Consider the following 26,135-nt stretch of genomic DNA (forward strand, 5'->3'; position numbering starts at 1 on the left):
CACATCATGCCCCACACCCACAGGGCTCCATCTGTTTGCCCCCACACCCACAGGGCTCCATCTGTTTGCCCCCACACCCACAGGGCTCCATCTGTTTGCCCCCACACCCACAGGGCTCCATCTGTTTGCCCCACACCCACAGGGCTCCATCTGTTTGCCCCCACACCCACAGGGCTCCATCTGTTTGCCCCCACACCCACAGGGCTCCATCTGTTTGCCCCCACACCCACAGGGCTCCATCTGTTTACCCCCACACCCACAGGGCTCCATCTGTTTGCCCCACACCCACAGGGCTCCATCTGTTTGCCCCCACACCCACAGGGCTCCATCTGTTTGCCCCCACACCCACAGGGCTCCATCTGTTTGCCCCCACACCCACAGGGCTCCATCTGTTTACCCCCACACCCACAGGGCTCCATCTGTTTGCCCCCACACCCACAGGGCTCCATCTGTTTGCCCCCACACCCACAGGGCTCCATCTGTTTGCCCCACACCCACAGGGCTCCATCTGTTTGCCCCCACACCCACAGGGCTCCATCTGTTTGCCCCCACACCCACAGGGCTCCATCTGTTTGCCCCCACACCCACAGGGCTCCATCTGTTTACCCCCACACCCACAGGGCTCCATCTGTTTGCCCCACACCCACAGGGCTCCATCTGTTTGCCCCCACACCCACAGGGCTCCATCTGTTTGCCCCCACACCCACAGGGCTCCATCTGTTTGCCCCCACACCCACAGGGCTCCATCTGTTTGAAGCCACAAACAGAAAGGTCCAGTTTTCTCCTGGAGTTTGACACAAAGCAGCTTCACAATGATGCAGAGTTTCAGCCAATGAGGGAGATCCGGGCCCAGCCCCGCCCCCTCATTCACTCTGATTGGTTGGAGGTCCAGCCCCACCCGCCCCCTCATTCACTCTGATTGGTTGGAGGACCAGCCGCTCCCGCTCGGTCCTCCAGCCCCGCCCCCTCATTCACTCCGATTGGTTGGAGGACCAGCCGCTCCCGCTCGGTCCTCCAGCCCCGCCCCCTCTTCCTATTGGTCCGGAGCCGCCGTCAATCACTGCCCCACACCGGGGCCTTGTGATTTGGAGCATGCGCAGTGCGGCTCACGTCCAGAGACAGCCGCTTGTTTGTGTCAGACGGAGAAAGCAGGGGGGGGGGGGGGGGGGGCAGTGGGTGGGGAGGCTCCACACACACAGTGGAGACCTCGAAAGCCGTAAACAAGAAGCCGCAGGTACCGCGTCCGCACCCGACCGAGCGCTATGGCGGGGAACCTTTTTGCCGGCGAAAGGCGGCGGTGATGAATCGCTGCCATCTTCATGGGGCGGTGCGCATGCGCGGCCGTCTCCATGTCCCTGTCAGCCGCGCGCGTGCGCGGTGATCCGCGGGCCCGGGGGAGCCGCGCGCGTGCGTAGTTGTCCACCGGCCCAGCGGCCTGGCGCATGCGCAGCCATCGCTTGCTGTCAGCGGGCGGGGAGGATCCTGGAATCCTGACGGTGCAGAGGGAGGCCATTCGGCCCATTGAGTCTTTACCGACCACAGTCTCCTAACCTCAGCTGCTAATCCCCCTGACACCAAGGGTCAATTTAGCATGGCCAATGCACCTAACCCGCACATCTTTGGACTGTGGGAGGAAACCGGAGCACCCGGAGGAAACCCACGCAGACACGAGGAGAATGTGCAAACTCCACACAGACAGTGACCCCGAGCCGGGAATCGAACCCGGGACCCTGGAGCTGTGAAGCAGCAGTGCTAACCTCCGTGCCACCATGTTGGAAACAAGAGCAGGAATTGGCCATTCAACCCATCGAGTCTGTCCCATGAACATAGCGGATCACCCATTTCAATTTCAGTCCCAAGGTGTGTAGGTTCGGTGGATTGGCCATGCTGAATTGTCCCTTAGTGTCCAAAGATGTGCAGGTTAGGTGGATTGGCCATGCTAAATTGCCCCTTAGTGTCCAAAGATGTGCAGGTTCAGTGGATTGGCCATGCTAAATTATCCCTTAGTGTCCAAAGATGTGCAGGTTAGGTGGATTGGCCATGCTAAATTATCCCTTAGTGTCCAAAGATGTGCAGGTTAGGTGGATTGGCCATGCTAAATTGCCCCTTGGTGTCCAAAGATGTGCAGGTTAGGTGGATTGGCCATGCTGAATTGCCCCTTAGTGTCCAAAGATGTGCAGGTTAGGTGGAGTGGCCATGCTAAATTGTCCCTTAGTGTCCAAAGATGTGCAGGTTAGGTGGATTGGCCATGCTAAATTGCGCCTTAGTGTCCAAAGATGTGTGGGTTAGGTGGAACGGCCATGCTAAATTGCCCCTTAGTGTCCAAAGATGTGCAGGTTCAGTGGATTGGCCATGCTAAATTGTCCCTTAGTGTCCAAAGATGTGCAGGTTCAGTGGATTGGCCATGCTAAATTGTCCCTTAGTGTCCAAAGATGTGCAGGTTCAGTGGATTGGCCATGCTAAATTGCCCCTTAGTGTCCAAAGATGTACAGGTTAGGTGGATTGGCCATGCTAAGCGTGTGGGGTTACGGGGATAGGCAAGTGAGACGGCCCGGCGAAGATGCCCTTTCAGAGAGTTGGTGCAGACCTGATGGGCCGAGTGGCCTCTTCTGCAGTGTAGGGATTCTATGAATATGTGGGGTTACGGGGTTAGGGCCTGGGTGGGATTGTGGTCGGTGCAGACTCGATGGGCCGAATGGCCTCCTTCTGCACTGTAGGGATTCTATGATGATTCTGTGAATGGTTTTTCATGGAATGATAGATTCGGTCCTGAGTGATTTTCCCCTTATTTTAAAATTGTGTCTGCTGGGTTGCCAAAACGTTGTGTGGTTTCAAGAGGAAATTAGATGAAGCTCTTGGGGCTGAAAGGATATGGGGGGGGGAATCAGGATTTTGAATTTGATGGTCAGCCGTGATCATCATGAATGGCAGAGCAGGGATGAGTTTCCAGTTTCTATGTTTCGATGAAATAGATGCTTTGGGAGATGATGTCACTTTATTATGATAGTATCCCCACAGGACAGAAGGAGGCCATTTGGCCCATTGAGACAGTGCCAACTCTTAGAGCAACCCACCCAGGCTCTATTCCAGTCGCCCCACATATTTAGCATGGCCAATCCACCTACTCTACACATCTTTGAACATTAAGGGGCAATTCAGCATGGCCAGTCCACCTAACCTGCACATCTTTGGACACTAAGGGACAATTTAGCATGGCCAATCCACCTACTCTACACCTCTTTGGACATTAAGGGGCAATTCAGCATGGCCAATCCACCTAACCTGCACATCTTTGGACTCTGGTTGGAAACCTACGCAGACACGGGGAGAACGTGCAGACTCCGCACAGACAGTGACCCGAGACCAGAATTGAATCCGGGTCCCTGGCGCTGTGAAGCAGCAGTGCCATCACTGAGGTGGAAGTAGATGGTTTGGGTGAGAATGTCACCTGAGGTGTTGTTTCTACGTGGTGAGGGTTGAGGACTTAGGAGGTTTTGTCAAAGTTCTGGTTGCATTGTACATATAGATATCTGTTTTCCACCATACACTCGTTCTCTCTCTCTCCGTCTCTGTGTCTCTCTCTCCCCCTGCTCCCCCTTAGTATCTTCTGTAAGTCTAGACTAGGTGGCAGTTTCCCTTCCCTGAAGGACATTAGTGAACCAGTTGCTTTTTTATGACAATCCAGCCAATTTTATGGTCACGTTTTACATCCAAAGATGTGTAGGTTAGGTGGATTGGCCGTGCTAAATTGCCCCTTAGTGTCCAAAGATGTGCAGATTAGGTGGATTGGCCATGATAAATTGCCCCTTAGTGTCCAAAGATGTGCAGGTTAGGTGGATTGGCCATGCTAAATTGTCCCTTAGTGTCCAAAAATGTGCAGGTTAGGTGGATTGGCCATGCTAAATTGTCCCTTAGTGTCCAAAAATGTGCAGGTTAGGTTGATTGGCCATGTTAAATTATCCCTTAGTGTCCAAAGATGTGCAGGTTAGGTGGATTGGCCATGCTAAATTGTCCCTTAGTGTCCAAAGATGTGCAGGTTAGGTGGATTGGCCATGATAAATTGCCCCTTAGTGTCCAAAGATGTGCAGGTTAGGTGGATTGGCCATGCTAAATTGTCCCTTAGTGTCCAAAAATGTGCAGGTTAGGTTGATTGGCCATGCTAAATTCACACTCAGTGTACCGGAACAGGCGCCGGAGTGTGGCGACTGGGGGATTTTCACAGTAACTTCATTGCAGTGTTAATGTAAGCGTACTTGTGACACTAATAAATTAACTTTAAAAACTTTATGGTTAGGTGGATTGGCCATGCTAAATTGTCCCTTAGTGTCCCAAGATGTGCGGGTTAGGTGGATTGTCCATGCTAAATTGTCCCTTACTGTCCAAAGATGTGCAGGTTAGGTGGATTGTCCATGCTAAATTGCCCCTTAGTGTCCAAAGATGTGCAGGTTAGGTGGATTGTCCATGCTAAATTGCCCCTTAGTGTCCAAAGATGTGCAGGTTAGGTGGATTGTCCATGCTAAATTGCCCCTTACTGTCCAAAGATGTGCAGGTTAGGTGGATTGTCCATGCTAAATTGCCCCTTAGTGTCCAAAGATGAGCAGGTTAGGTGGATTGGCCATGCTAAATTGTCCCTTAGTGTCCAAAGATGAGCAGGTTAGGTGGATTGGCCATGCTAAGTTGTCCCTTAGTGTCCAAAGATGAGCAGGTTAGGTGGATTGGCCGTGCTGAATTGTCCCTTGAGTGTAAGGGGGATTTGCAGGATAAGTATGTAGGTTTAAGGGGATAGGACGTTGTTGTTGGTGCAGGCTCGATGGGACGAATGGCCTCCTTCTGCACTGTAGGGATTTATGATTCTGATGCCTGGTCCACAAATTATCATATCACTTCAGCTCCATTTCACAACCTGCATTTTCTGGGTTTTGTTTTGTAGGATTTGCAGTCAGGAGCCTGAAACAAAACACAGCATTAGGATCCGACGGAGTTGTCCAATTCTTCATCGACCGGTGGTCGACATGGAAGGACCGAGCGACCACGGCGGAGAAAAACCGCACGCCTGCCCCGAGTGTGGGCGAGGCTTCAGCCGAATGTCCGGCCTGTCGAAGCACAAGTGCAGTGGCACCAGGGAGAAACCGTGGAAGTGTGGGGACTGCGGGAAGGGGTTCGATTACCCGTCCGAGCTGGAGATCCACCAGCGCACCCACACCGGCGAGAGGCCCTTCACCTGCTCGGACTGCGGGAAGGGCTTCACTAAATCTTCCACCCTGCTGGCACACCAGCGCACCCACACCGGCGAGAGGCCCTTCACCTGCCCCGACTGCGGGAAGGGCTTCACCCAGTCGACCAACCTGCGGACGCACCAGCGAGTCCACACCAGGGAGAGGCCGTTCACCTGCTCTGAGTGCGGGAAGGGGTTCATTTTTTCAGCCAACCTGCAGACGCACCAGCAGGTTCACACCGACGAGAGACCCTTCCGATGCCCGGACTGCGGGAAGTGCTATAAAAGTTCTGTGGAACTCATACGCCATCGACGTGCTCACACAGAGGAGAGACAGTTCCAGTGCTCTCAGTGCGGGACGAGCTTCAGGCGGTCGTCTGAACTGGCTGCCCACCAGCAGCGCAGTCACCCCGGAGAGCGGCCGTCCGCCACCTCGGGGGGCGGGGAGGGACTGAGTCAGCCACCTGCCCCGCTGGGACAGCAGGGGGCTCACGCCGGCGAGAGGCCCTTCACCTGCTCCGAGTGCGGAGAAGGATTCACTCAGTCCTACACCTTGCTGAGGCACCAGCGCATCCACACCGGGGAGAGGCCGTTCACCTGCTCCGAGTGCGGGAAGGGGTTCGCCCAGTCTTCCACCCTGCTCAGTCACCTGCGGGTTCACACCGGGGAGCGGCCGTTCCCCTGCCCCGAGTGCGGGAAGCGGTTCACTCAGTCATCCACCCTCCTCAGACACCAGAGGCGCCACTCTCGGGCAAGCTTGTTCATCTGCTCCGAGTGCGGGATGGGATTCACTCACTTGTACAACCTGCTGATGCACCAGCAAGCTCACAAGTGACCACAGTGATTGGATTGTTGTGTTAGCTGCGTCCAGTTCTGAAGAATTGTGTTCACGGGGGCGAGTGGCTGTTGATCATAAATTGCAACCCAGTTGTAAAGGGGTAACGTTTTGTATTAAAATCAATTAAATCAACTTTAAGTTAAGCAAACACTGTGTTGAGTCTTTTAATTGTCTCAAACACGAGTTGGTTCCTCTTGAAGAGCTCTCTGAATACCCCAATCTCACCAACGAACAAGAGGTTCATGGAGCTTCTTTGCCACGAACATTGAGTAAGCGCACAGGTACACCAGGCAGTGAAGAAGGCGAATGGTATGTTGGCCTTCATAGCGAGAGGATTTGAGTACAGGGATAGGGATGTTTTGCTGCAATTGTACAGGGCGTTGGTGAGGCCACACCTGGAGTACTGTGGGCAGTTTTGGTGTCCTTATCTGAGGAAGGATGTCCTTGCTATAGAGGGAGCGCCCACCACTCTCTGCGTGAAAAACTTCCCCCGCACATCTCCCTTAAACTTTCTCACCTTGAACCTGTGCCCCCCCTTGTAATTGACACTTCCACCCTGGGAAAAAGCCTCCGACTGTCCATCCTGTCTATGCCTCTCATAATTTTGTAGACCTCTATCAGGCCTTTCCTCAGCCTCTGTCGCTCCAGTGAAAACAATCCTAGTTTATTCAACCTCTCCTCATAACCAACACCCTCGAGACCAGGCAACATCCTGATGAACCTTCTTTGCACCCTCTCCAAAGCTTCCACGTCCTTCTGGTAGTGTGGCGACCAGAACTGCACTCAATACTCCAAATGCGGCCTAGCCAAGGTTTGATGTCGCTGCAACATGATTTGCCAACTCTTGTACTCAATGCCCAGGCTGATGAAGACAAGGATTCTGCCAGTTACAGTATATATTTTTCCAAGGTGATATATTCCCAAGTCGGGCTGGTGAGTGGCTCGGAAGGGAACGTCCAGTTGGTGGTGATTCCTGGGATGGCAGGTCTGTCATATGAGGAGAGACTAAGTCGGTTCTAACTTAAAATTCTAACTTAAAATTCTAAGACAGGGTAGATTCAGAAAGAATGTTCCTGATGGTGGGGGAGTCCAGAACTAAGGGTTATAGTTTGAGGATAAGGGGGTAAACCTTTTAGGACTGAAGTGAGGAGAAATTTCTTCACCCAGAGGGTGGTGAATGTGTGGAATTCACTCCCACAGGAAGTAGTTGAGGCCAAAAGGTTGTCTGATTTCAAGAAGAAATTAGATACAGCTCTTGGGGCTGAAGGGATCGAGGGATATGGGGGGGTGGGGGGGAGGGGCGAGGCGGATCAGGATATTGAATTCGATGATCAGCCATGATCAAGATGAATGGTGCAGCAGGCTCGAAGGGCCGATTGGCCTACTCCTGCTTCTATGTTTCTAACCACAGTACTGTTTAGGGAGTTCAGGATTTTAACCCTGTGACAGTGAAGGAATAAAGAACGATGAAGAACAAAGAAAAGTACAGAACAGAAACAGGCCCTTCGGCCCTCCTAGCCCATGCTGATCATGATGCCCTAACTAAACTAAAAAAAAACCCTCTGTCTTTACTCGGTCCCGATCCCCCTATTCCCTCCCTATTGGTGCACCCATCCAGATGCCTCTTAAATGTTGCTAATGTGCCTGCTTCCACTACCATCTCTGGCAGCGCGTTCCAGGCACCCACCAATCTCTGCGTGAAAAACTTCCCCCGCACACATCTCCCTTAAACTTTCCTCTTCTCACTTTGAACCTGTGCCCCCCCTTGTTATTGACACTTCCAACCTGGGAAAAAGCCTTCGACTGTCCATCCTGTCTATGCATCTCATAATTTTGTAGACCTCTATCAGGTCTCCCCTCAGCCTCTGTCGCTCCAGTGAAAACAATCCTAGTTTATTCAACCTCTCCTCATAGCCAACACCCTCGAGACCAGGCAACATCCTGGTGAACCTCCTTTACACTCTCTCCAAAGCTTCCACGTCCTTCTGGTAGTGTGGCGACCAGAACTGCAGCCAATACTCCAAATGCGGCCTAGCCAAGGTTTGATGTAGCTGCAACATGATTTGCCAACTCTTGTACTCAATGCCCCGGCTGATGAAGGCAAGCATGCCTTGTGCTTTCTTAATGACCTTTGCCACTTTTAGGGAACTGTGGACCTGCAGGCCCAGATCCCTCTGTATGTTAATGTTACTAAGGATTCTGGCCAGTTACAGTATATATTTTTCCAAGGTGATATATTCCCAAGTCGGGCTGGTGAGTGGCTCGGAGGGGAAAGTCCAGTTGGTGGTGTTCCCATGCTGAACTTGTCCTTCTCGATGGCAGTGGTCGTGGGTTTGGAAGGTGTTGCCTATGGAGGAATCTGATCAACTGCCTCTGCTCCTTCCTCCCCTCCACCAGGCCAAATTCTCTCATTCTACCCCCCCACCAAAAAAAAAAATTCTGAACTTATACCGTTCTCCAATTTCTCTCAAATCTCATGTCGGGTCCCGTCAGCCGTGGTCTGGTCTACATCGGAGAGACCAAACGCAGGCTAGGTGACCGCTTTGCAGAACACCTTCAGTCCGTCAGCAAGCAGGACCCAGATCTTCCTGTCGCTTGCCACTTCAACACACCACCATGTTCTCCTGTCCACATGTCCACCCTTGGCCTTTTGCAATGTTCCAGTGAACCCCAATGCAAACTGGAGGAACAGCACCTCATCTTCCAGTTGGGCACAGTACAGCCTCGTGGACTGAACATTGAGTTCAACAACTTCAGAGTGTGAACTCTCCCCTCCACCGTCACCCCATTTCCATTTATTTTATTTCATTTCTTACCCATTTTTATTACTTTATATTTTTATTTTTCCACTTCTAACATCTCACTTTCCATCTTGTTTTCCAACCCCCATCTCACCCCACAACGTCCAGCTGCCACATTGCTCAGGTTGCCCTTTGACACTCTGTACCTTTGTTCTGCCACTTACACATTCTGATCTCCTAATGGACATTATTGGCACAATTCTCAGCCTTTATCATCATTATTTAGAAACATAGAAACCTTACAGTGCAGAAGGAGGCCATTTGGCCCATCGAGTCTGCACCGACAACAATCCCACCCAGGCCCTATCTCCGAAACCCTACATATTTACCCTGCTAATCCCTCTAACATACACATCCCAGGACACTAAGGGGCAATTTTTAGCGTGGCTAATCCACCTTACCCGCACATCTTTGGACTGTGGGAGGAAACCGGAGCACCCGGAGGAAACCCACGCAGACACAGGGAGAACGTGCAAACTCCACACAGACAGTGACCCGAGCCGGGAATTGAACCCAGGTCCCTGGAGCTGTGAGGCAGCAGTGCTAACCACTATGCCACATTACATTACCTTTGTCTATGCCAGTCCTGTCATTTACATCCTCCTCCCACCCTCATAGTATAACTCTGGTCCGATTTTCCTTCAGCTCTGACAAAGGGCCATCCTGACTCGAAACGTTGGCTCTATTCTCTCTCCACAGATGCTGTCAGACCTGCTGAGATTTTCCAGCATTTGCTCCTGTCAGTGCTGACCTTGTCCATGAGCCATTCCTTTGCTCCTTTACCCCATGTTCACTACATTACTGACCATTCACATTAGCTGATATTGTCAACAGTTCTGTCTCTCTTACTTGCTCTCTCTCTCGTTCTCTTCCCCCTCTCTCTTCCCTTTGGCCCTTCCTATTTCCCATCTCCATGCTGCCACTAGCATCGTGTTAGTTTTCACACTTACACTGACAACACCCAGCTCTACCTCACCCCCATCCCTCTCCATTCCTCCACTGTTACCAAATTATCAAACTGCTTATCCCACATCCAGTTCTGGATGAGCAGAAATTTCCTCCAATTTAAAAACTAGGAAGCCATAGAAAATAGGAGCAGGAGTAGGGCCTTTCGGTCCCTTGAGCCTGCTCCATCATTCATTTTGATCATGGCTGATCATCAAATACAATATCCTGATCCCCTCTTTCCCCTTCCCCCCCCCCCCCCCCAATATCCCTTGGTACCTTCAGCCCCAAGAGCTGTATCTAATTTCTTCTTGAAATCACACACCGTTTTGGCCTCAACTACTTTCTGTGGTAGTGAATTCCAGACATTCCCCACTCTCTGGAGAAATATCTCCTCACCTCAGTTCAAAAAGGTTTACCCCCTTATCCTCAAACTATGAGCCTTAGTTCTGGACTCACCCACCATCGGGAACATTCTTTCTGAATCTACCCTGTCTAACCCTGTTAGAATTTTCTAAGTTTCCATGAGATCCCTTCTCACTCTTCTGAACTCCAATGAATATAATCCTAACCAATTTAGTCTCTCCTCATATGACAGACCTGCCATCCCAGGAATCAGCCTGGTAAACCTTCGCTGCGCTCCCTCTATAGCTAGGACATCCTTCCTCAGATAAGGACACCAAAACTGCCCACAATACTCCAGGTGTGGCCTCACCAATGCCCTGTACAATTCTATTAAATCATCCCTATTCCTACACTCAAATCCTCTCGCTATGAAGGCCAACATACCATTTGCCTTCTTTACTGCCTGCTGTACCTGCATGCCTACTTTCAGTGACCGATACATGAGGACACCAAGGTCTTGATGAGTATTGCCCTCTGTCAATTTGTACCCATTTAAATAATACTCTGTCTTCCTATTACTGCTACCAAATTTGAGAACCTCACATTTATCCACATTATACTCAATCTGCAGTGCATATGCCCACACGCTCAGTCCAAATCATCTGAAGCATCTCTGCATCCTCCTCAAGGCTCACCCTCCCACCCAACTTTGTATCATCTGCAAATGTGGAGATAATACATTTTGTTCCCTCTTCCAAATCATTAAAATATAACGTGAACAATTGGTGTCCTAGCACAGATTCCTGCAGGATCTGACTAGTCACTGCCTGCTACTCGGATAAAGACCCATTTATGCCAACTCATTGCTTCCTATCTGCTATCCAGCTTTCTATCCATCTCAAGACATTACCCGTAATCCCATGCATTTTAACTTTACATAGTAGTCTTCTATGTGAGACTTTGTCAAAAGTCTTCTGAAAGTCTAAATAAACCACATCCACTGGTTCTTCTCGAACAACTCTACTACTTTCATCAAAGAATTCCAATAGATTTGTCAAGCCTGATTTCCCTTTTGTAAATCCATGCTGACTTTGTCCGATTATACCACTGCCTTCCAAATTCTGTGCTGTGAATTCCTTGATAATGGACTCCAGCAACTTCCCCAGTACCGACATTAGGCTCACTGGTCCATAGAATCATAGAATCCTACAGTGCAGAAGGAGGCCATTCAGCCCATCGAGTCTGCACCGACCACAATCCCACCCAGACCCTATTCCCATAACCCCATGCATTTACCCTAGCTAGTCCCCCTGACATAAGAACATAAGAACATAAGAAATAGGAGCAGGAGTAGGCCATCTAGCCCCTCGAGCCTGCCCCGCCATTCAATAAGATCATGGCTGATCTGACGTGGATCAGTACCACTTACCCGCCTGATCCCCATAACCCTTAATTCCCTTACCGATCAGGAATCCATCCATCCGCGCTTTAAACATATTCAGCGAGGTAGCCTCCACCACCTCAGTGGGCAGAGAATTCCAGAGATTCACCACCCTCTGGGAGAAGAAGTTCCTCCTCAACTCTGTCTTAAACCGACCCCCCTTTATTTTGAGGCTGTGTCCTCTAGTTTTAACTTCCTTACTAAGTGGAAAGAATCTCTCCGCCTCCACCCTATCCAGCCCCCGCATTATCTTATAAGTCTCCATAAGATCCCCCCTCATCCTTCTAAACTCCAACGAGTACAAACCCAATCTCCTCAGCCTCTCCTCATAATCCAAACCCCTCATCTCCGGTATCAACCTGGTGAACCTTCTCTGCACTCCCTCCAATGCCAATATATCCTTCCTCATATAAGGGGACCAATACTGCACACAGTATTCCAGCTGCGGCCTCACCAATGCCCTGTACAGGTGCATCAAGACATCCCTGCTTTTATATTCTATCCCCCTCGCAATATAGGCCAACATCCCATTTGCCTTCTTGATCACCTGTTGTACCTGCAGACTGGGCTTTTGCGTCTCATGCACAAGGACCCCCAGGTCCCTTTGCACGGTAGCATGTTTTAATTTGTTTCCATTGAGATAGTAATCCCATTTGTTATTATTTCCTCCAAAGTGTATAACCTCGCATTTATCAACGTTATACTCCATTTGCCATATCCTCGCCCACTCACTCAGCCTGTCCAAATCTCTCTGCAGATCTTCTCCGTCCTCCACACGATTCACTTTTCCACTTATCTTTGTGTCGTCTGCAAACTTCGTTACCCTACACTCCGTCCCCTCCTCCAGATCATCTATATAAATGGTAAACAGTTGCGGCCCGAGTACTGATCCCTGCGGCACGCCGCTAGTTACCTTCCTGACATTACGGGGCAATTTAGCAAGGCCAATCCACCTAACCAGCACATCTTTCGGACTGTGGGAGGAAACCAGAGCACCCGGAGGAAACCCACGCTGACACGGGGAGAACATGCAGACTCCACACGGACAGTGACCCGAGCCAGGAATTGAACCCGGGTCCCTGGCACTGTGAGGCATCAGGGCTAACCACCGTGCCACCGTGCCGTCCATAGTTCCCCATTTTCTCTCCCTCCCTTTTTGAAAAGTGGCCTTACATTAGCTTCCTTCCAATCTGGAGGGAGCAGACCAGAGTCCAAAGAAAGGGCGGCACGGTGGCACAGTGGTTAGCACTGCTGCTTCACAGCTCCAGGGTCCCGGGTTCGAGTCCCGGCTTGGGTCACTTTCTGTGTGGAGTTTGCACATTCTCCTCGTGTCTGCGTGGGCTTCCTCCGGGTGCTCCGGTTTCCTCCCACAGTCCAAAGATGTGCGGGTTAGGTTGATTGGCCATGCTAAAAATTGCCCTTAGTGTCCTGAGATGTGTAGGTTAGAGGGATTAGCGGGTAAAATATGTAGGGATATGGGGGTAGGGCCTGGGTGGGATTGTGATCGGTGCAGACTCGATGGGCCGAATGGCCTCTTTCTGTACTGTAGGGTTTCTATGATTTCTATGAATGTCATCTACACCATATTTGAATACGTACAAGTAAAGCATGAACAAAAAAAGATAGGTGCAGAAGAGCTATCAATGATAACAGCAGAACCATTACCAGCAAATAACATCTGTGAGAAACATAGAAACATAGAAACCCTACAGTGCAGAAGGAGGCCATTCGGCCCATCGAGTCTGCACCGACCACAATCCCACCCAGGCCCTCCCCCCACATATTTTACCCACTAATCCCTCTAACCTACGCATCTCAGGACTCTAAGGGACAATTTTTAACCTGGCCAATCAACCTAACCCGCACATCTTTGCACTGTGGGAGGAAACCGGAGCACCCGGAGGAAACCCACGCAGACACGAGGAGAATGTGCAAACTCCACACAGACAGTGACCCGAGCCGGGAATCGAACCCGGGATCCTGGAGCTGTGAAGCAGCACATTCTCCTCGTGTCTGCGTGGGAACAAAAGTGGGAATGCTGGTTATGATCTGAGATTGTTGGAACGAATGTTGAGTCTGGAGGGTTGTAAAGTGACTAGAACAACAAAGAACAAAGAAAGGTACAGCACAGGAACAGCCCTTCGGCTCTGCAAGCCTGTGCCACTCATGATGTCCTAACTAAACTAAAAAAAAACCTTCTGCCCCTACTCGGTCCATATCCCTCTATTCCTTCCCCAGTCGTGTACCCATCCAGATGCTCTTAAATGTTGCTAATGTGCCTGCTCCCACCACCTTCCTCTGGCAGCGCGTTTCAGATACCCATCACTCCCTGCGTGGAAAACGTCCTCCGCACATCTCCCTTAAACCTTCCCCCTTTCACCTTGAACCTGTGCCCCCCACACCCCCTTGTAATTGACACTTCCACCCTGGGGAAGAAGCCTCTGACTATACCTCTGTGCCTCTCATAATTTAGTAGACCTCTATCAGCTCTCCCTTCAGCCTCCTTCTTTCCAGTGAAAACAATCCTAGTTTACTCACCCTCTCCTCATAGCCAACGAGGATTAGATAGGGTGGACAGTGAGAGCCTTTTTCCTCAGATGGTGATGGCTAGCACGAGGGGACATAGCTTTAAATTGAGGGGTGAGAGATATAGGACAGATGTTAGAGGTAGGTTCTTTACTCAGAGAGTAGTAAGGGCGTGGAATGCCCTGCCTGCAGCAGTAGTGGACTTGTCAACATTAAAAGCATTCAAATTGTTATTGGATAAACATATGGATGATATTGGAATAGTGTAGATTAGAGGGGCTTTAGATTGGTTCCACTGGTCGGCGCAACATCGAGGGCCGAAGGGCCTGTACTGCGCTGTAATGTTCTATGTTCTAACACCCTCAAGACCTGGTGAATCTCTACTTTACAACGCCTACTCTACAAATCTACTCTACAATGCCTCTACTTTCTCAGAAGACTAAGGAAATTTGCCATGTCAGCTACGACTCTCACCAACTTTTACAGATGCGCCATAGAAAGCATCCTTTCTGATTGTATCACAGCTCGGTATGGCTCCTGCTCTGCCCAAGACCGCAAGGAACTACAAAAGGTGGTGAATGTAGCCCAATCCATCACGCAAACCAGCCTCCCATCCATTGACACTGTCTACATGGCCCACTGCCTCGGAAAAGCAGCCAGCATAATCAAGGACCCCACGCACCCCGGACATTCTCTCTTCCACCTTCTTCCGTCGGGAAAAAGATACAAAAGTCTGAGGACACGTACCAACCGACTCAAGAACAGCCTCTTCCCTGCTGCCGTCAGACGTTTGAATGGACCTACCTCGCATTAAGTTGATCTTTCTCTACACCCTAACTATGACTGTAACACCACATTCTGCACTATCTCGTTTCCTTCTCTATGAACGGTATGCTTTGTCTGAATAGCGCGCAAGAAACAATACTTTTCACTGTATTCCAATACATGTGACAATAATAAATCAAATCAAATCAAACCTTCTTTGCACTCGCTCCGAAGCAGTAATTAAAGTTGTTCCGTGAGTTAGGCTTTATCAGGTGGCGGAGGACTTAAGAGCTCAGAGCTGAGGTGAGTCACATAATTAAAACGGTAAATGGTCAGAAACTCGGGATCAGGCCTGCAGACTGAATGGTCATATTCCACAAAACAGCCACTAAGTCGGGACTGAGTTTCCTCACGGTGAACCTTCTGGGTTTTTCTGTCAATTGACAATGATTTCATGGTCATCATTAGACTTTTAATTCCAGGTTTTTATTGAATTCAAATGTCATCATCTGCCGTGGTGGGATTCAAACCCGGGTCCACCAGAACATTGCCCTAAGTCTCTGGATTACCAATCATAGAAACCCTGCAGTGCAGAAGGAGGCCATTCGGCCCATCGAGTCTGCACCGACCACAATCCCACCCAGGCCCTCCCCCCACATATTTTACCCGCTAATCCCTCTAACCTACGCATCTCCGGACTTTAAGGGGCAATTTTTAACCTGGCCAATCAACCTAACCCGCACATCTTTGGACTGTGGGAGGAAACCGGAGCACCCGGAGGAAACCCACGCAGACACGAGGAGAATGTGCAAACTCCACACAGACAGTGACCCGAGCCGGGAATCGAACCCAGGTCCCTGGAGCTGTGGAGCAGCAGTGCTAACCACTGTGCTACCGTGCCGCTCGGTATCCAGTAAGAGGTTTAACAACACCAGGTTAAAGTCCAACAGGTTTATTTGGTAGCAAAAGCCACACAAGCTTTCGGAGCCTTAAGATCCTTCTTCACCTGAAGTTTAACCTGGTGTTGTTAAACTTGTTGCTGTGTTTACCCCAGTCCAACGTCGGCATCTCCGCATCATGATGACAAATCCAGTGACAGTACCATCGTGCCACTGTCTCCCCTAAATCAGGGACCTGGAAGGAGTTGGCAACGACACTGTTTTAATAAGTTTGTAACACAGGCGGCACGATGGCACAGTGGTTAGCACTGCTGCCTCACAGCGCCAGGGACCCGGGTTCGATTCCCGGCTCGGGTCACTGTCTGTGTGGAGTTTGCACATTCTCCCCGTGTCTGCGTGGGTTTCCTCCGGGTGCTCCGGTTTCCTCCCACAGTACGAAGATGCGCAGGTTAGGCAGATTGGCCATGCTAAAAATTGCCCCATAGTGTCCAAAGATGTGCAGGTTAGGTGGATTAACCATGGTAAATTAGTGACCCAAGATGTGTCAGTTTGAGGGATTAGCCATGATAAATGTAAAGTTAAGTTAAAGTTTATTTATTAGTGTCACAAGTAAGGCTTATATTAACACTGCAATGAAGTTACTGCGAAATTCCCCTAGTCGCCACACTCCGGCGCCTGTTCAATGCACCCTAACCAGCACGTCTTTCAGACAAAGAACAAAGAACAGTACAGCACAGGAAACAGGCCCTTCGGCCCTCCAAGCCTGTGCCGCTCCTTGGTCCAACTAGACCAATCGTTTGTATCCCTCCATTCCCAGGCTGCTCATGTGACTATCCAGGTAAGTCTTAAACGATGTCAGCGTGCCTGCCTCCACCACCCTACTTGGCAGCGCATTCCAGGCCCCCACCACCCTCTGTGTAAAAAACGTCCCTCTGATGTCTGAGTTATACTTCGCCCCTCTCAGCTTGAGCCTGTGACCCCTCGTGATCGTCACCTCCGACCTGGGAAAAAGCTTCCCACTGTTCACCCTATCTATCCCCTTCATAATCTTGTATACCTCTATTAGATCTCCCCTCATTCTCCATCTTTCCAAGGAGAACAACCCCAGTCTACCCAATCTCTCCTCATAGCTAAGATCCTCCATACCAGGCAACATCCTGGTAAACCTTCTCTGCACTCTCTCCAATGCCTCCATGTCCTTCTGGTAGTGCGGCGACCAGAACTGGACGCAGTACTCCAAATGTGGCCTAACCAGCGTTCTATACAGCTGCATCATCAGACTCCAGCTTTTATACTCTATACCCCGTCCTATAAAGGCAAGCATACCATATGCCTTCTTCACCACCTTCTCCACCTGTGTTGCCACCTTCAAGGATTTGTGGACTGTGGGAGGAAACCTGAGCACCCGGAGGAAACCCACGCAGACACGGGGAGAATGTGCAAACTCCACACAGTGACCTGAGGCTGGAATTGAGCCCGGGTAACTGGCACCGTGCCGCCCAAATGTGCAATAGGGCCTCAGTAAGATGTGCTGTCGGAGAGTCGGTGTAGACTCAAAGGTTTCCTTCTGCACTGTAGGTATTCTATATTCTAGAGTACGAGAGAAAGATAGCTAGTAAGATACAGACAGACCATAAGAGTTTCTATAGATATATAAATGGAAAGAAAGTTAAACAAAGTGATCTTCAGTCCTATAGAAAGTGAGTCTGGGGAATTGGTAGTGGAAAACAGGGTTATGGCATATGATATAAACAGGTATTTTTCATCAATCTACACTATGGTGGACACAGGTAACATCCCAGAAATAGCTGAAAATCAATAAATGCAAGGGATGGCATGGTGGCACAGTGGTTAGCATGGCTTCCTCACAGTGTGGAGATGCCAGGGTTGGACTGGGGTGGACACAGTAAGAAGTCTCACAACACCAGGTTAAAATCCAACAGGTTTATTTGGTAGCACAAGCCACAAGCTTTCGGAGCGCTGCTCCTTCGTCAGGTAAGTGGGAGTTGTGATCACAAACAGGGCATATATAGACACAAACTCAATTTACAAAATAATGGCTGGAATGTGAGTCTTTGTCCCACATTGTCTGTACCTTTAAGACTTGATTACCTGTAAAGACTCACATTCCAGCCATTATTTTGTAAATTGGGTTTGTGTCTTTATATGCCCTGTTTGTGAACACAACTCCCACTCACCTGATGAAGGAGCAGCGCTCCGAAAGCTAGTGGCTTGTGCTACCAAATAAGCCTGTTGAACTTTAACCTGGTGTTGTGGGACTTCTTCCTCACAGTGCCAGGGACCCAGGTTCAATTCTGGCCTTGGGTCACTGTCTGTGCGGGGTTTGCATGTTCTCCCCGTGTCTGCGTGGGTTTCCTCCGGTGCTCCGGTTTCCTCCCACACTCCAAAGATGTACAGATTAGGTTGATCGGCCTTGCTAAATTGCCCCTTAGTGTCAGGGGGATTAGCAGGGTAAATATATCGGATTACCTGGATGGGATTGTTGTTAGTGCAGGCCCAATAGACCAAATGACTTCCTTCTGTACTGTAGGGATTCTATGATTGAAAATACCCCAGTCGCCTCCGGCGCCTGTTCGGGTTACACTGAGGGAGAATTTAGCATGGCCAATCCACCTAGCCCACGCGTCTTTCAGCCTGTGGGAGGAAACCGGAGCACCCGGAGGAAACCCACGCAGACACGGGGAGAACGTGCAAACTCCACACAGACAGTGACCCAAGTAGGAATTTAACCCGGGTCCCTGGCACTGTGAGGCAGCAGTGCCAACCACTGTGCCACCATGGAGTTTATTGAAGGAGTCGCATATACTATGGATAAAGGGGAACCAGTGGATGTACTGTACTTAGATTTCCTGAAGACATTTGATAAGGTGCCACATCCAAGGTTACTGCAGAGAATAAAAGTTCATGGTATTTGCAGGGGGTAATATATTGACATGGTGAGAAGATTGGCTAGCTGACAGGAAACAGAGAGTTGGCATAAATGAGTCTTTTTCTGGCTGGCAGAATGTGATGAGTGGTGTCCCATAGGGATCGGTGCTGGAGCCTCAACGTCTTACGATTTATATAAACGACTTGCACATTTTCCCCATGTCTGCATGGGTTTCCTCTGGGTGCTCTGGTTTCCTTCCACAGTATAAAGATGTACAGGTTAGGTGGATTGGCCAGGATAAATTGTCCCTTCGTGTCCCAAGATGTGCAGGTTAGGTGGATTGGCCATGCTAAATTGGCCATTAGTGTCCAAAGCTGTGCAGTTTAGGTGAATTGGCCATGCTAAATTGTCCCTTAGTGTCCAAAGATGTGCAGGTTAGGTGGATTTGCCATGCTAAATTGTCCCTTCGTGTCCAAAGATGTGCAGGTTAGGTGGATTGGCCATGCTAAATTGTCCCTTAGTGTCCAAAGATGTGCAGGTTAGGTGGATTGGCCATGCTAAATTGTCCCTTAGTGTCCAAAGATGTGCAGGTTAGGTGGATTGGCCATGCTAAATTGTCCCTTCGTGTCCAAAGATGTGCAGGTTAGGTGGATTGGCCATGCTAAATTGTCCCTTAGTGTCCAAAGATGTGCAGGTTAGGTGGATTTGCTATAATAAACTAAAAAAGCTTATTTTATATATGGGAAGAGACGGCAGGGCTCAGATTTGCAGAGGGATCTGGGTGTCCTGGTGCATGAATCACAAAAGGCGGGTATACAGGTACAGCAAGTAATTGGGAAACCAAATACAATGTTATTATTTATCATCAGGGGCAATTGAATACAAAAGTACAGAGGTTATGCTTCAGTTGTACAGGGCATTGGTGAGACCACATCTGGAGTATTGTGGACAGTATTGGTGAGACCACATCTGGAGTATTGTGGACAGTATTGATGAGGCCACATCTGGAGTACAGTATTGGTGAGACCACATCTGGAGTACAGTGTACAGTATTGGTGAGACCACATCTGGAGTACAGTGTACAGTATTGGTGAGACCACATCTGGAGTACAGTGTACAGTATTGGTGAGACCACATCTGGAGTACAGTGTACAGTATTGGTGAGACCACATCTGGAGTACAGTGTACAGTATTGGTGAGACCACATCTGGAGTACAGTGTACAGTATTGGTGAGACCACATCTGGAGTACAGTGTACAGTATTGGTGAGACCACATCTGGAGTATTGTGGACAGTATTGGTGAGGCCACATCTGGAGTACAGTGTACAGTATTGGTGAGACCACATCTGGAGTACAGTGTACAGTATTGGTGAGACCACATCTGGAGTACAGTGTACAGTATTGGTGAGACCACATCTGGAGTACAGTGTACAGTATTGGTGAGACCACATCTGGAGTACAGTGTACAGTATTGGTGAGACCACATCTGGAGTACAGTGTACAGTATTGGTGAGACCACATCTGGAGTACAGTGTACAGTATTGGTGAGACCACATCTGGAGTACAGTGTACAGTATTGGTTTACTTATGTCAATGCATTAGAAATATTTCAGAGAAGATTGACTGCACTCAGAGCAGGTTTGTTTTATGAGGAAAGGTTGGGACAGGCCAGGTTTGGATCCACAAGAGGTCAGAAGAGTGAGAGGCGACTTGATCAAAACCTTTAAGACCCTGAGGGGCTCTTGACAGGGTGGAGGTGGAGAGGATGTTTCCTCTTGTGGGAGAATCTAGAACTCATAGAATCATAGAATCCCTACAGTGCAGAAGGAGGCCATTTGACCCATCGAGTCTGCACCGACCACAATCCCACCCAGGCCCTATTCCTGTAACCCCATTACCCCTGCATTTACCCTAGCTAGTCCCCCTGACACTAAGGGGCAATCTAGCACGGCCAATCCACCTAACCAGCACATCTTTGGACTGTGGGAGGAAATCGGAGCACCCGGAGGAAACCCACGCAGACACGGGGAGAATGTGTAAACTCCACACAGAGTTCGCAATTCGGGGTGAATTTAAAAATAAGGGATTACCCATTTAAGTTGGAGATGAGGAGAATTTTTTTCTCTCTCAGATGGTGATGAGTCTCTGGAAATATCTCCCTCAAAAATATTGTTAAGGCAGAGCAAGATAGATTCTTGATTCACAAGCGTAGTTTTTTAAATTTTATTTGACTCGTGTCATAAGTCATCTTACATTAACACTGCAATGAACAAAGAACAATACAGCACAGGAACAGGCCCTTTGGCCCTCCAAGCCCGCGCCGCTCCCTGGTCCAAATTAGACCATTCTTTTGTATCCCTCCATTCCCACTCCGTTCATGTGGCTATCTAGATAAGTCTTAAACGTTCCCAGTGTGTCCGCCTCCACCACCTTGCCCGGCAGCGCATTCCAGGCCCCCCCCACCCTCTGTGTAAAATACGTCCTTCTGATATCCGTGTTAAACCTCCCCCCCCTCACCTTGAACCTATGACCCCTCGTGAACGTCACCACCGACCCTGGGAAAAAGCTTCCCACCGTTCACCCTATCTATGCCTTTCATAATTTTATACACCTCTATTAGGTCACCCCTCATCCTCCGTCTTTCCAGTGAGAACAACCCCAGTTTACCCAATCTCTCCTCATAACTAAGCCCTTCCATACCAGGCAACATCCTGGTAAACCTCCTCTGCACTCTCTCTTAAGCCTCCACGTCCTTCTGGTAGTGTGGCGACCAGAACTGGACGCAGTATTCCAAATGCGGCCGAACCTACGTTCTATACAACCGCAACATCAAACCCCAACTTTTTTACTCTATGCCCCGTCCTATAAAGGCAAGCATGCCATATGCCTTCTTCACCACCTTCTCCACCTGTGACGTCACCTTCAAGGATCTGTGGACTTGCACACCCAGGTCCCTCTGCGTATCTACACCCTTTATAGTTCTGCCATTTATCGTATAGCTCCCCTCTACGTTAGTTCTACCAAAATGAAGTTACTATAAAAATCCCCTAGTTGCCACACTCCACATGACTCAAGAACAGCTTCTTCCCTGCTGCTGTCAGACTTTTGAATGGACTTACCTTGAATAAGTTGATCTTTCTCTGCACCCTAGCTATGACTGTAACACTACATTCTGCACCCTCTCCTTTCCTTCTCTATGAACGGTATGTTTTGTCTGTATAGCGTGCAAGAAAAAATACTTTCACTGCATGCTAATACATGTGACAAGAATAAACCAAATCAAGTCAAATCAAACTCTGGTGCCTGTTTGGGTACACTGAGGGAGAATTTAGCACGGCCAATCCACCCTAACCAGCACGTCTTTCGAACTGAGGGAGGAAACTGGAGCACCCGGAGGAAACCCACGCAGACACGGGGAGAACGTGCAGACTCCACACAGACAGTGACACAAGCCAGGAACCGAACCCGGGTCCCTGGCACTGTACCACACCATTAATGTTAGCAGGGGTAGGTAGGAATGTGGGGTTAAAGTTACAATTAGTCATGATCTTATTGAACAGCGGAGCAGGCTCGAGGGGGGGCGAGTGTCCTACTCTTGTTCCTAATTCCTATGTTGTTCACTTTTATCTGACCCTATCCAGGAGGGGTGTGTGGTAAGAAGGACTTGGTCTGTGAAATACGGTCACTGTGAGGATCATAGAAATCATAGAAACCCTACAGTGCAGAAGGAGGCCATTCGGCCCATCGAGTCTGCACCGACCACAGTCCCACCCAGGCCCTGCCCCCACATATTTACCCGCTAATCCCTCTAACCTACGCATCCCAGGACTCTAAGGGGCAATTTTTAACCTGGCCAATCAACCTAACCTGCACATCTTTGGACTGTGGGAGGAAACCGGAGCACCCGGAGGAAACCCACGCAGACACGGGGAGAATGTGCAAACTCCACACAGACAGTGACCCGAGCCGGGAATCGAACCCGGGACCCTGGAGCTGTGAAGCAGCAGCGCTAACCACTGTGCTACCGTGCCACCCTAGGATGATAATGGAACATTTTTATATCAAAGTGAAGTGATACCTGAACACTTAGTGAGTATGTAAAAGCGTAACTCACATAATCACAGCTACAGCAGGGGATTCTTTTGATGACAATTAAATAAGGACTCAGGAGAGGTTAACACTGCTGCCTCACGGATCCAGGGTCCCGGGTTCGATTTTGGCCTCGGGAGATGTCTGTGTGGAGTTTGCACATTTTCCCTGTGTCAGTGGTTTCTTCCGGGTGCTCCAGTTTCCTCCCACAGTCCAAAGATGTGCAGGTTAGGTGGATTGGCCATGCTAAATTGCCCCTTAGTGCCCAAAGATGTGCAGGTTAGGTGGATTGGCCGTGCTAAATTGCCTCTTAGTGCCCAAAGATGTGCAGGTTAGGTGGATTGGCCATGCTAAATTGCCCCTTAGTGCCCAAAGATGTGCAGGTTAGGTGGATTGGCCATGCTAAATTGCCTCTTAGTGCCCAAAGATGTGCAGGTTAGGTGGATTGGCCATGCTAAATTGCCCCTTAGTGTCCAAAGATGTGCAGGTTGGGTGGATTGGCCATGCTAAATTGCCTCTTAGTGCCCAAAGATGTGCAGGTTAGGTGGATTGGCCATGCTAAATTGCCCCTTAGTGCCCAAAGATGTGCAGGTTAGGTGGATTGGCCATGCTAAATTGCCTCTTAGTGCCCAAAGATGTGCAGGTTAGGTGGATTGGCCATGCTAAATTGTCCCTTAGTGTCCAAAGATGTGCAGGTTAGGTGGATTGGCCATGCTAAATTGTCCCTTAGTGTCCAAAGATGTGCAGGTTAGGTGGATTGGCCATGGTAAATTGCCACTTAGTGTCCAAAGATGTGCAGGTTAGGTGGATTTGCCATGCTAAATTGTCCCTTAGTGTCCAAAGATGTGCAGGTTAGGTGGATTGGCCATGCTAAATTGCCCCTTAGTGCCCAAAGATGTGCAGGTTAGGTGGATTGGCCATGCTAAATTGCCCCTTAGTGCCCAAAGATGTGCAGGTTAGGTGGATTGGCCATGCTAAATTGCCTCTTAGTGCCCAAAGATGTGCAGGTTAGGTGGATTGGCCATGGTAAATTGCCACTTAGTGTCCAAAGATGTGCAGGTTAGGTGCATTGGCCATGCTAAATTGCCTCTTAGTGCCCAAAGATGTGCAGGTTAGGTGGATTGGCCATGCTAAATTGTCCCTTAGTGTCCAAAGATGTGCAGGTTAGGTGGATTGGCCATGCTAAATTGTCCCTTAGTGTCCAAAGATGTGCAGGTTAGGTGGATTGGCCATGCTAAATTGCCTCTTAGTGCCCAAAGATGTGCAGGTTAGGTGGATTGGCCATGGTAAATTGCCACTTAGTGTCCAAAGATGTGCAGGTTAGGTGGATTGGCCATGCTAAATTGCCCCTTAGTGCCCAAAGATGTGCAGGTTAGGTGGATTGGCCATGCTAAATTGCCCCTTAGTGTCCAAGGATGTGCAGGTTAGGTGGATTGGCCATGCTAAATTGTCCCTTAGTGTCCAAAGATGCGCAGGTTGGGTGGATTGGCCATGCTAAATTGCCTCTTAGTGCCCAAAGATGTGCAGGTTAGGTGGATTGGCCATGCTAAATTGCCCCTTAGTGCCCAAAGATGTGCAGGTTAGGTGGATTGGCCATGCTAAATTGTCCCTTAGTGTCCAAAGATGTGCAGGTTAGGTGGATTGGCCATGCTAAATTGTCCCTTAGTGTCCAAAGATGTGCAGGTTAGGTGGATTGGCCATGCTAAATTGCCTCTTAGTGCCCAAAGATGTGCAGGTTAGGTGGATTGGCCATGGTAAATTGCCACTTAGTGTCCAAAGATGTGCAGGTGAGGTGCATTGGCCATGCTAAATTGCCTCTTAGTGCCCAAAGATGTGCAGGTTAGGTGGATTGGCCATGCTAAATTGTCCCTTAGTGTCCAAAGATGTGCAGGTTAGGTGGATTGGCCATGCTAAATTGTCCCTTAGTGTCCAAAGATGTGCAGGTGAGGTGCATTGGCCATGCTAAATTGCCTCTTAGTGCCCAAAGATGTGCAGGTTAGGTGGATTGGCCATGCTAAATTGTCCCTTAGTGTCCAAAGATGTGCAGGTTAGGTGGATTGGCCATGCTAAATTGCCACTTAGTGTCCAAAGATGTGCAGGTTAGGTGGATTGGCCATGCTAAATTGCCCCTTAGTGCCCAAAGATGTGCAGGTTAGGTGGATTGGCCATGCTAAATTGCCCCTTAGTGTCCAAAGATGTGCAGGTTAGGTGGATTGGCCATGCTAAATTGTCCCTTAGTGTCCAAAGATGTGCAGGTTGGGTGGATTGGCCATGCTAAATTGCCTCTTAGTGCCCAAAGATGTGCAGGTTAGGTGGATTGGCCATGCTAAATTGCCCCTTAGTGCCCAAAGATGTGCAGGTTAGGTGGATTGGCCATGCTAAATTGCCTCTTAGTGCCCAAAGATGTGCAGGTTAGGTGGATTGGCCATGCTAAATTGTCCCTTAGTGTCCAAAGATGTGCAGGTTAGGTGGATTGGCCATGCTAAATTGTCCCTTAGTGTCCAAAGATGTGCAGGTTAGGTGGATTGGCCATGGTAAATTGCCACTTAGTGTCCAAAGATGTGCAGGTTAGGTGGATTTGCCATGCTAAATTGTCCCTTAGTGTCCAAAGATGTGCAGGTTAGGTGGATTGGCCATGCTAAATTGTCCCTTAGTGTCCAAAGATGTGCAGGTTAGGTGGATTGGCCGTGCTAAATTGCCTCTTAGTGTCCAAAGATGTGCAGGTTAGGTGGATTGGCCATGGTAAATTGCCACTTAGTGTCCAAAGATGTGCAGGTTAGGTGGATTGGCCATGGTAAATTGCCACTTAGTGTCCAAAGATGTGCAGGTTAGGTGCATTGGCCATGCTAAATTGCCTCTTAGTGCCCAAAGATGTGCAGGTTAGGTGGATTGGCCATGCTAAATTGTCCCTTAGTGTCCAAAGATGTGCAGGTTAGGTGGATTGGCCATGCTAAATTGTCCCTTAGTGTCCAAAGATGTGCAGGTTAGGTGGATTGGCCATGCTAAATTGCCTCTTAGTGCCCAAAGATGTGCAGGTTAGGTGGATTGGCCATGCTAAATTGCCACTTAGTGTCCAAGGATGTGCAGGTTAGGTGGATTGGCCATGCTAAATTGTCCCTTAGTGTCCAAAGATGTGCAGGTTGGGTGGATTGGCCATGCTAAATTGCCTCTTAGTGCCCAAAGATGTGCAGGTTAGGTGGATTGGCCATGCTAAATTGCCCCTTAGTGCCCAAAGATGTGCAGGTTGGGTGGATTGGCCATGCTAAATTGTCCCTTAGTGTCCAAAGATGTGCAGGTTAGGTGGATTGGCCATGCTAAATTGTCCCTTAGTGTCCAAAGATGTGCAGGTTAGGTGGATTGGCCATGCTAAATTGCCCCTT

The 26,135-nt window shown here is 49.4% G+C and overlaps 1 protein-coding gene across 1 annotated transcript in view; it reads left to right on the forward strand.

The window, feature by feature from the left end:
* Window positions 1–1,124: 1,124 nt before the first annotated feature.
* Window positions 1,125–26,135, forward strand: part of LOC144480948 (uncharacterized) — a 78,224-nt gene continuing 53,213 nt past the window's right edge. The window contains exons 1-2 of the mRNA XM_078200563.1: window positions 1,125–1,234; window positions 4,931–6,046. Coding sequence (XP_078056689.1) covers window positions 5,013–6,046 — 1,034 coding nt within the window. The 5' untranslated portion in view covers window positions 1,125–1,234; window positions 4,931–5,012. The remainder of the gene's footprint in view (window positions 1,235–4,930; window positions 6,047–26,135) is intronic.

Source organism: Mustelus asterias, chromosome 30 (genome assembly GCF_964213995.1).
Source record: "Mustelus asterias chromosome 30, sMusAst1.hap1.1, whole genome shotgun sequence".
Lineage (NCBI taxonomy): Eukaryota > Metazoa > Chordata > Chondrichthyes > Carcharhiniformes > Triakidae > Mustelus > Mustelus asterias.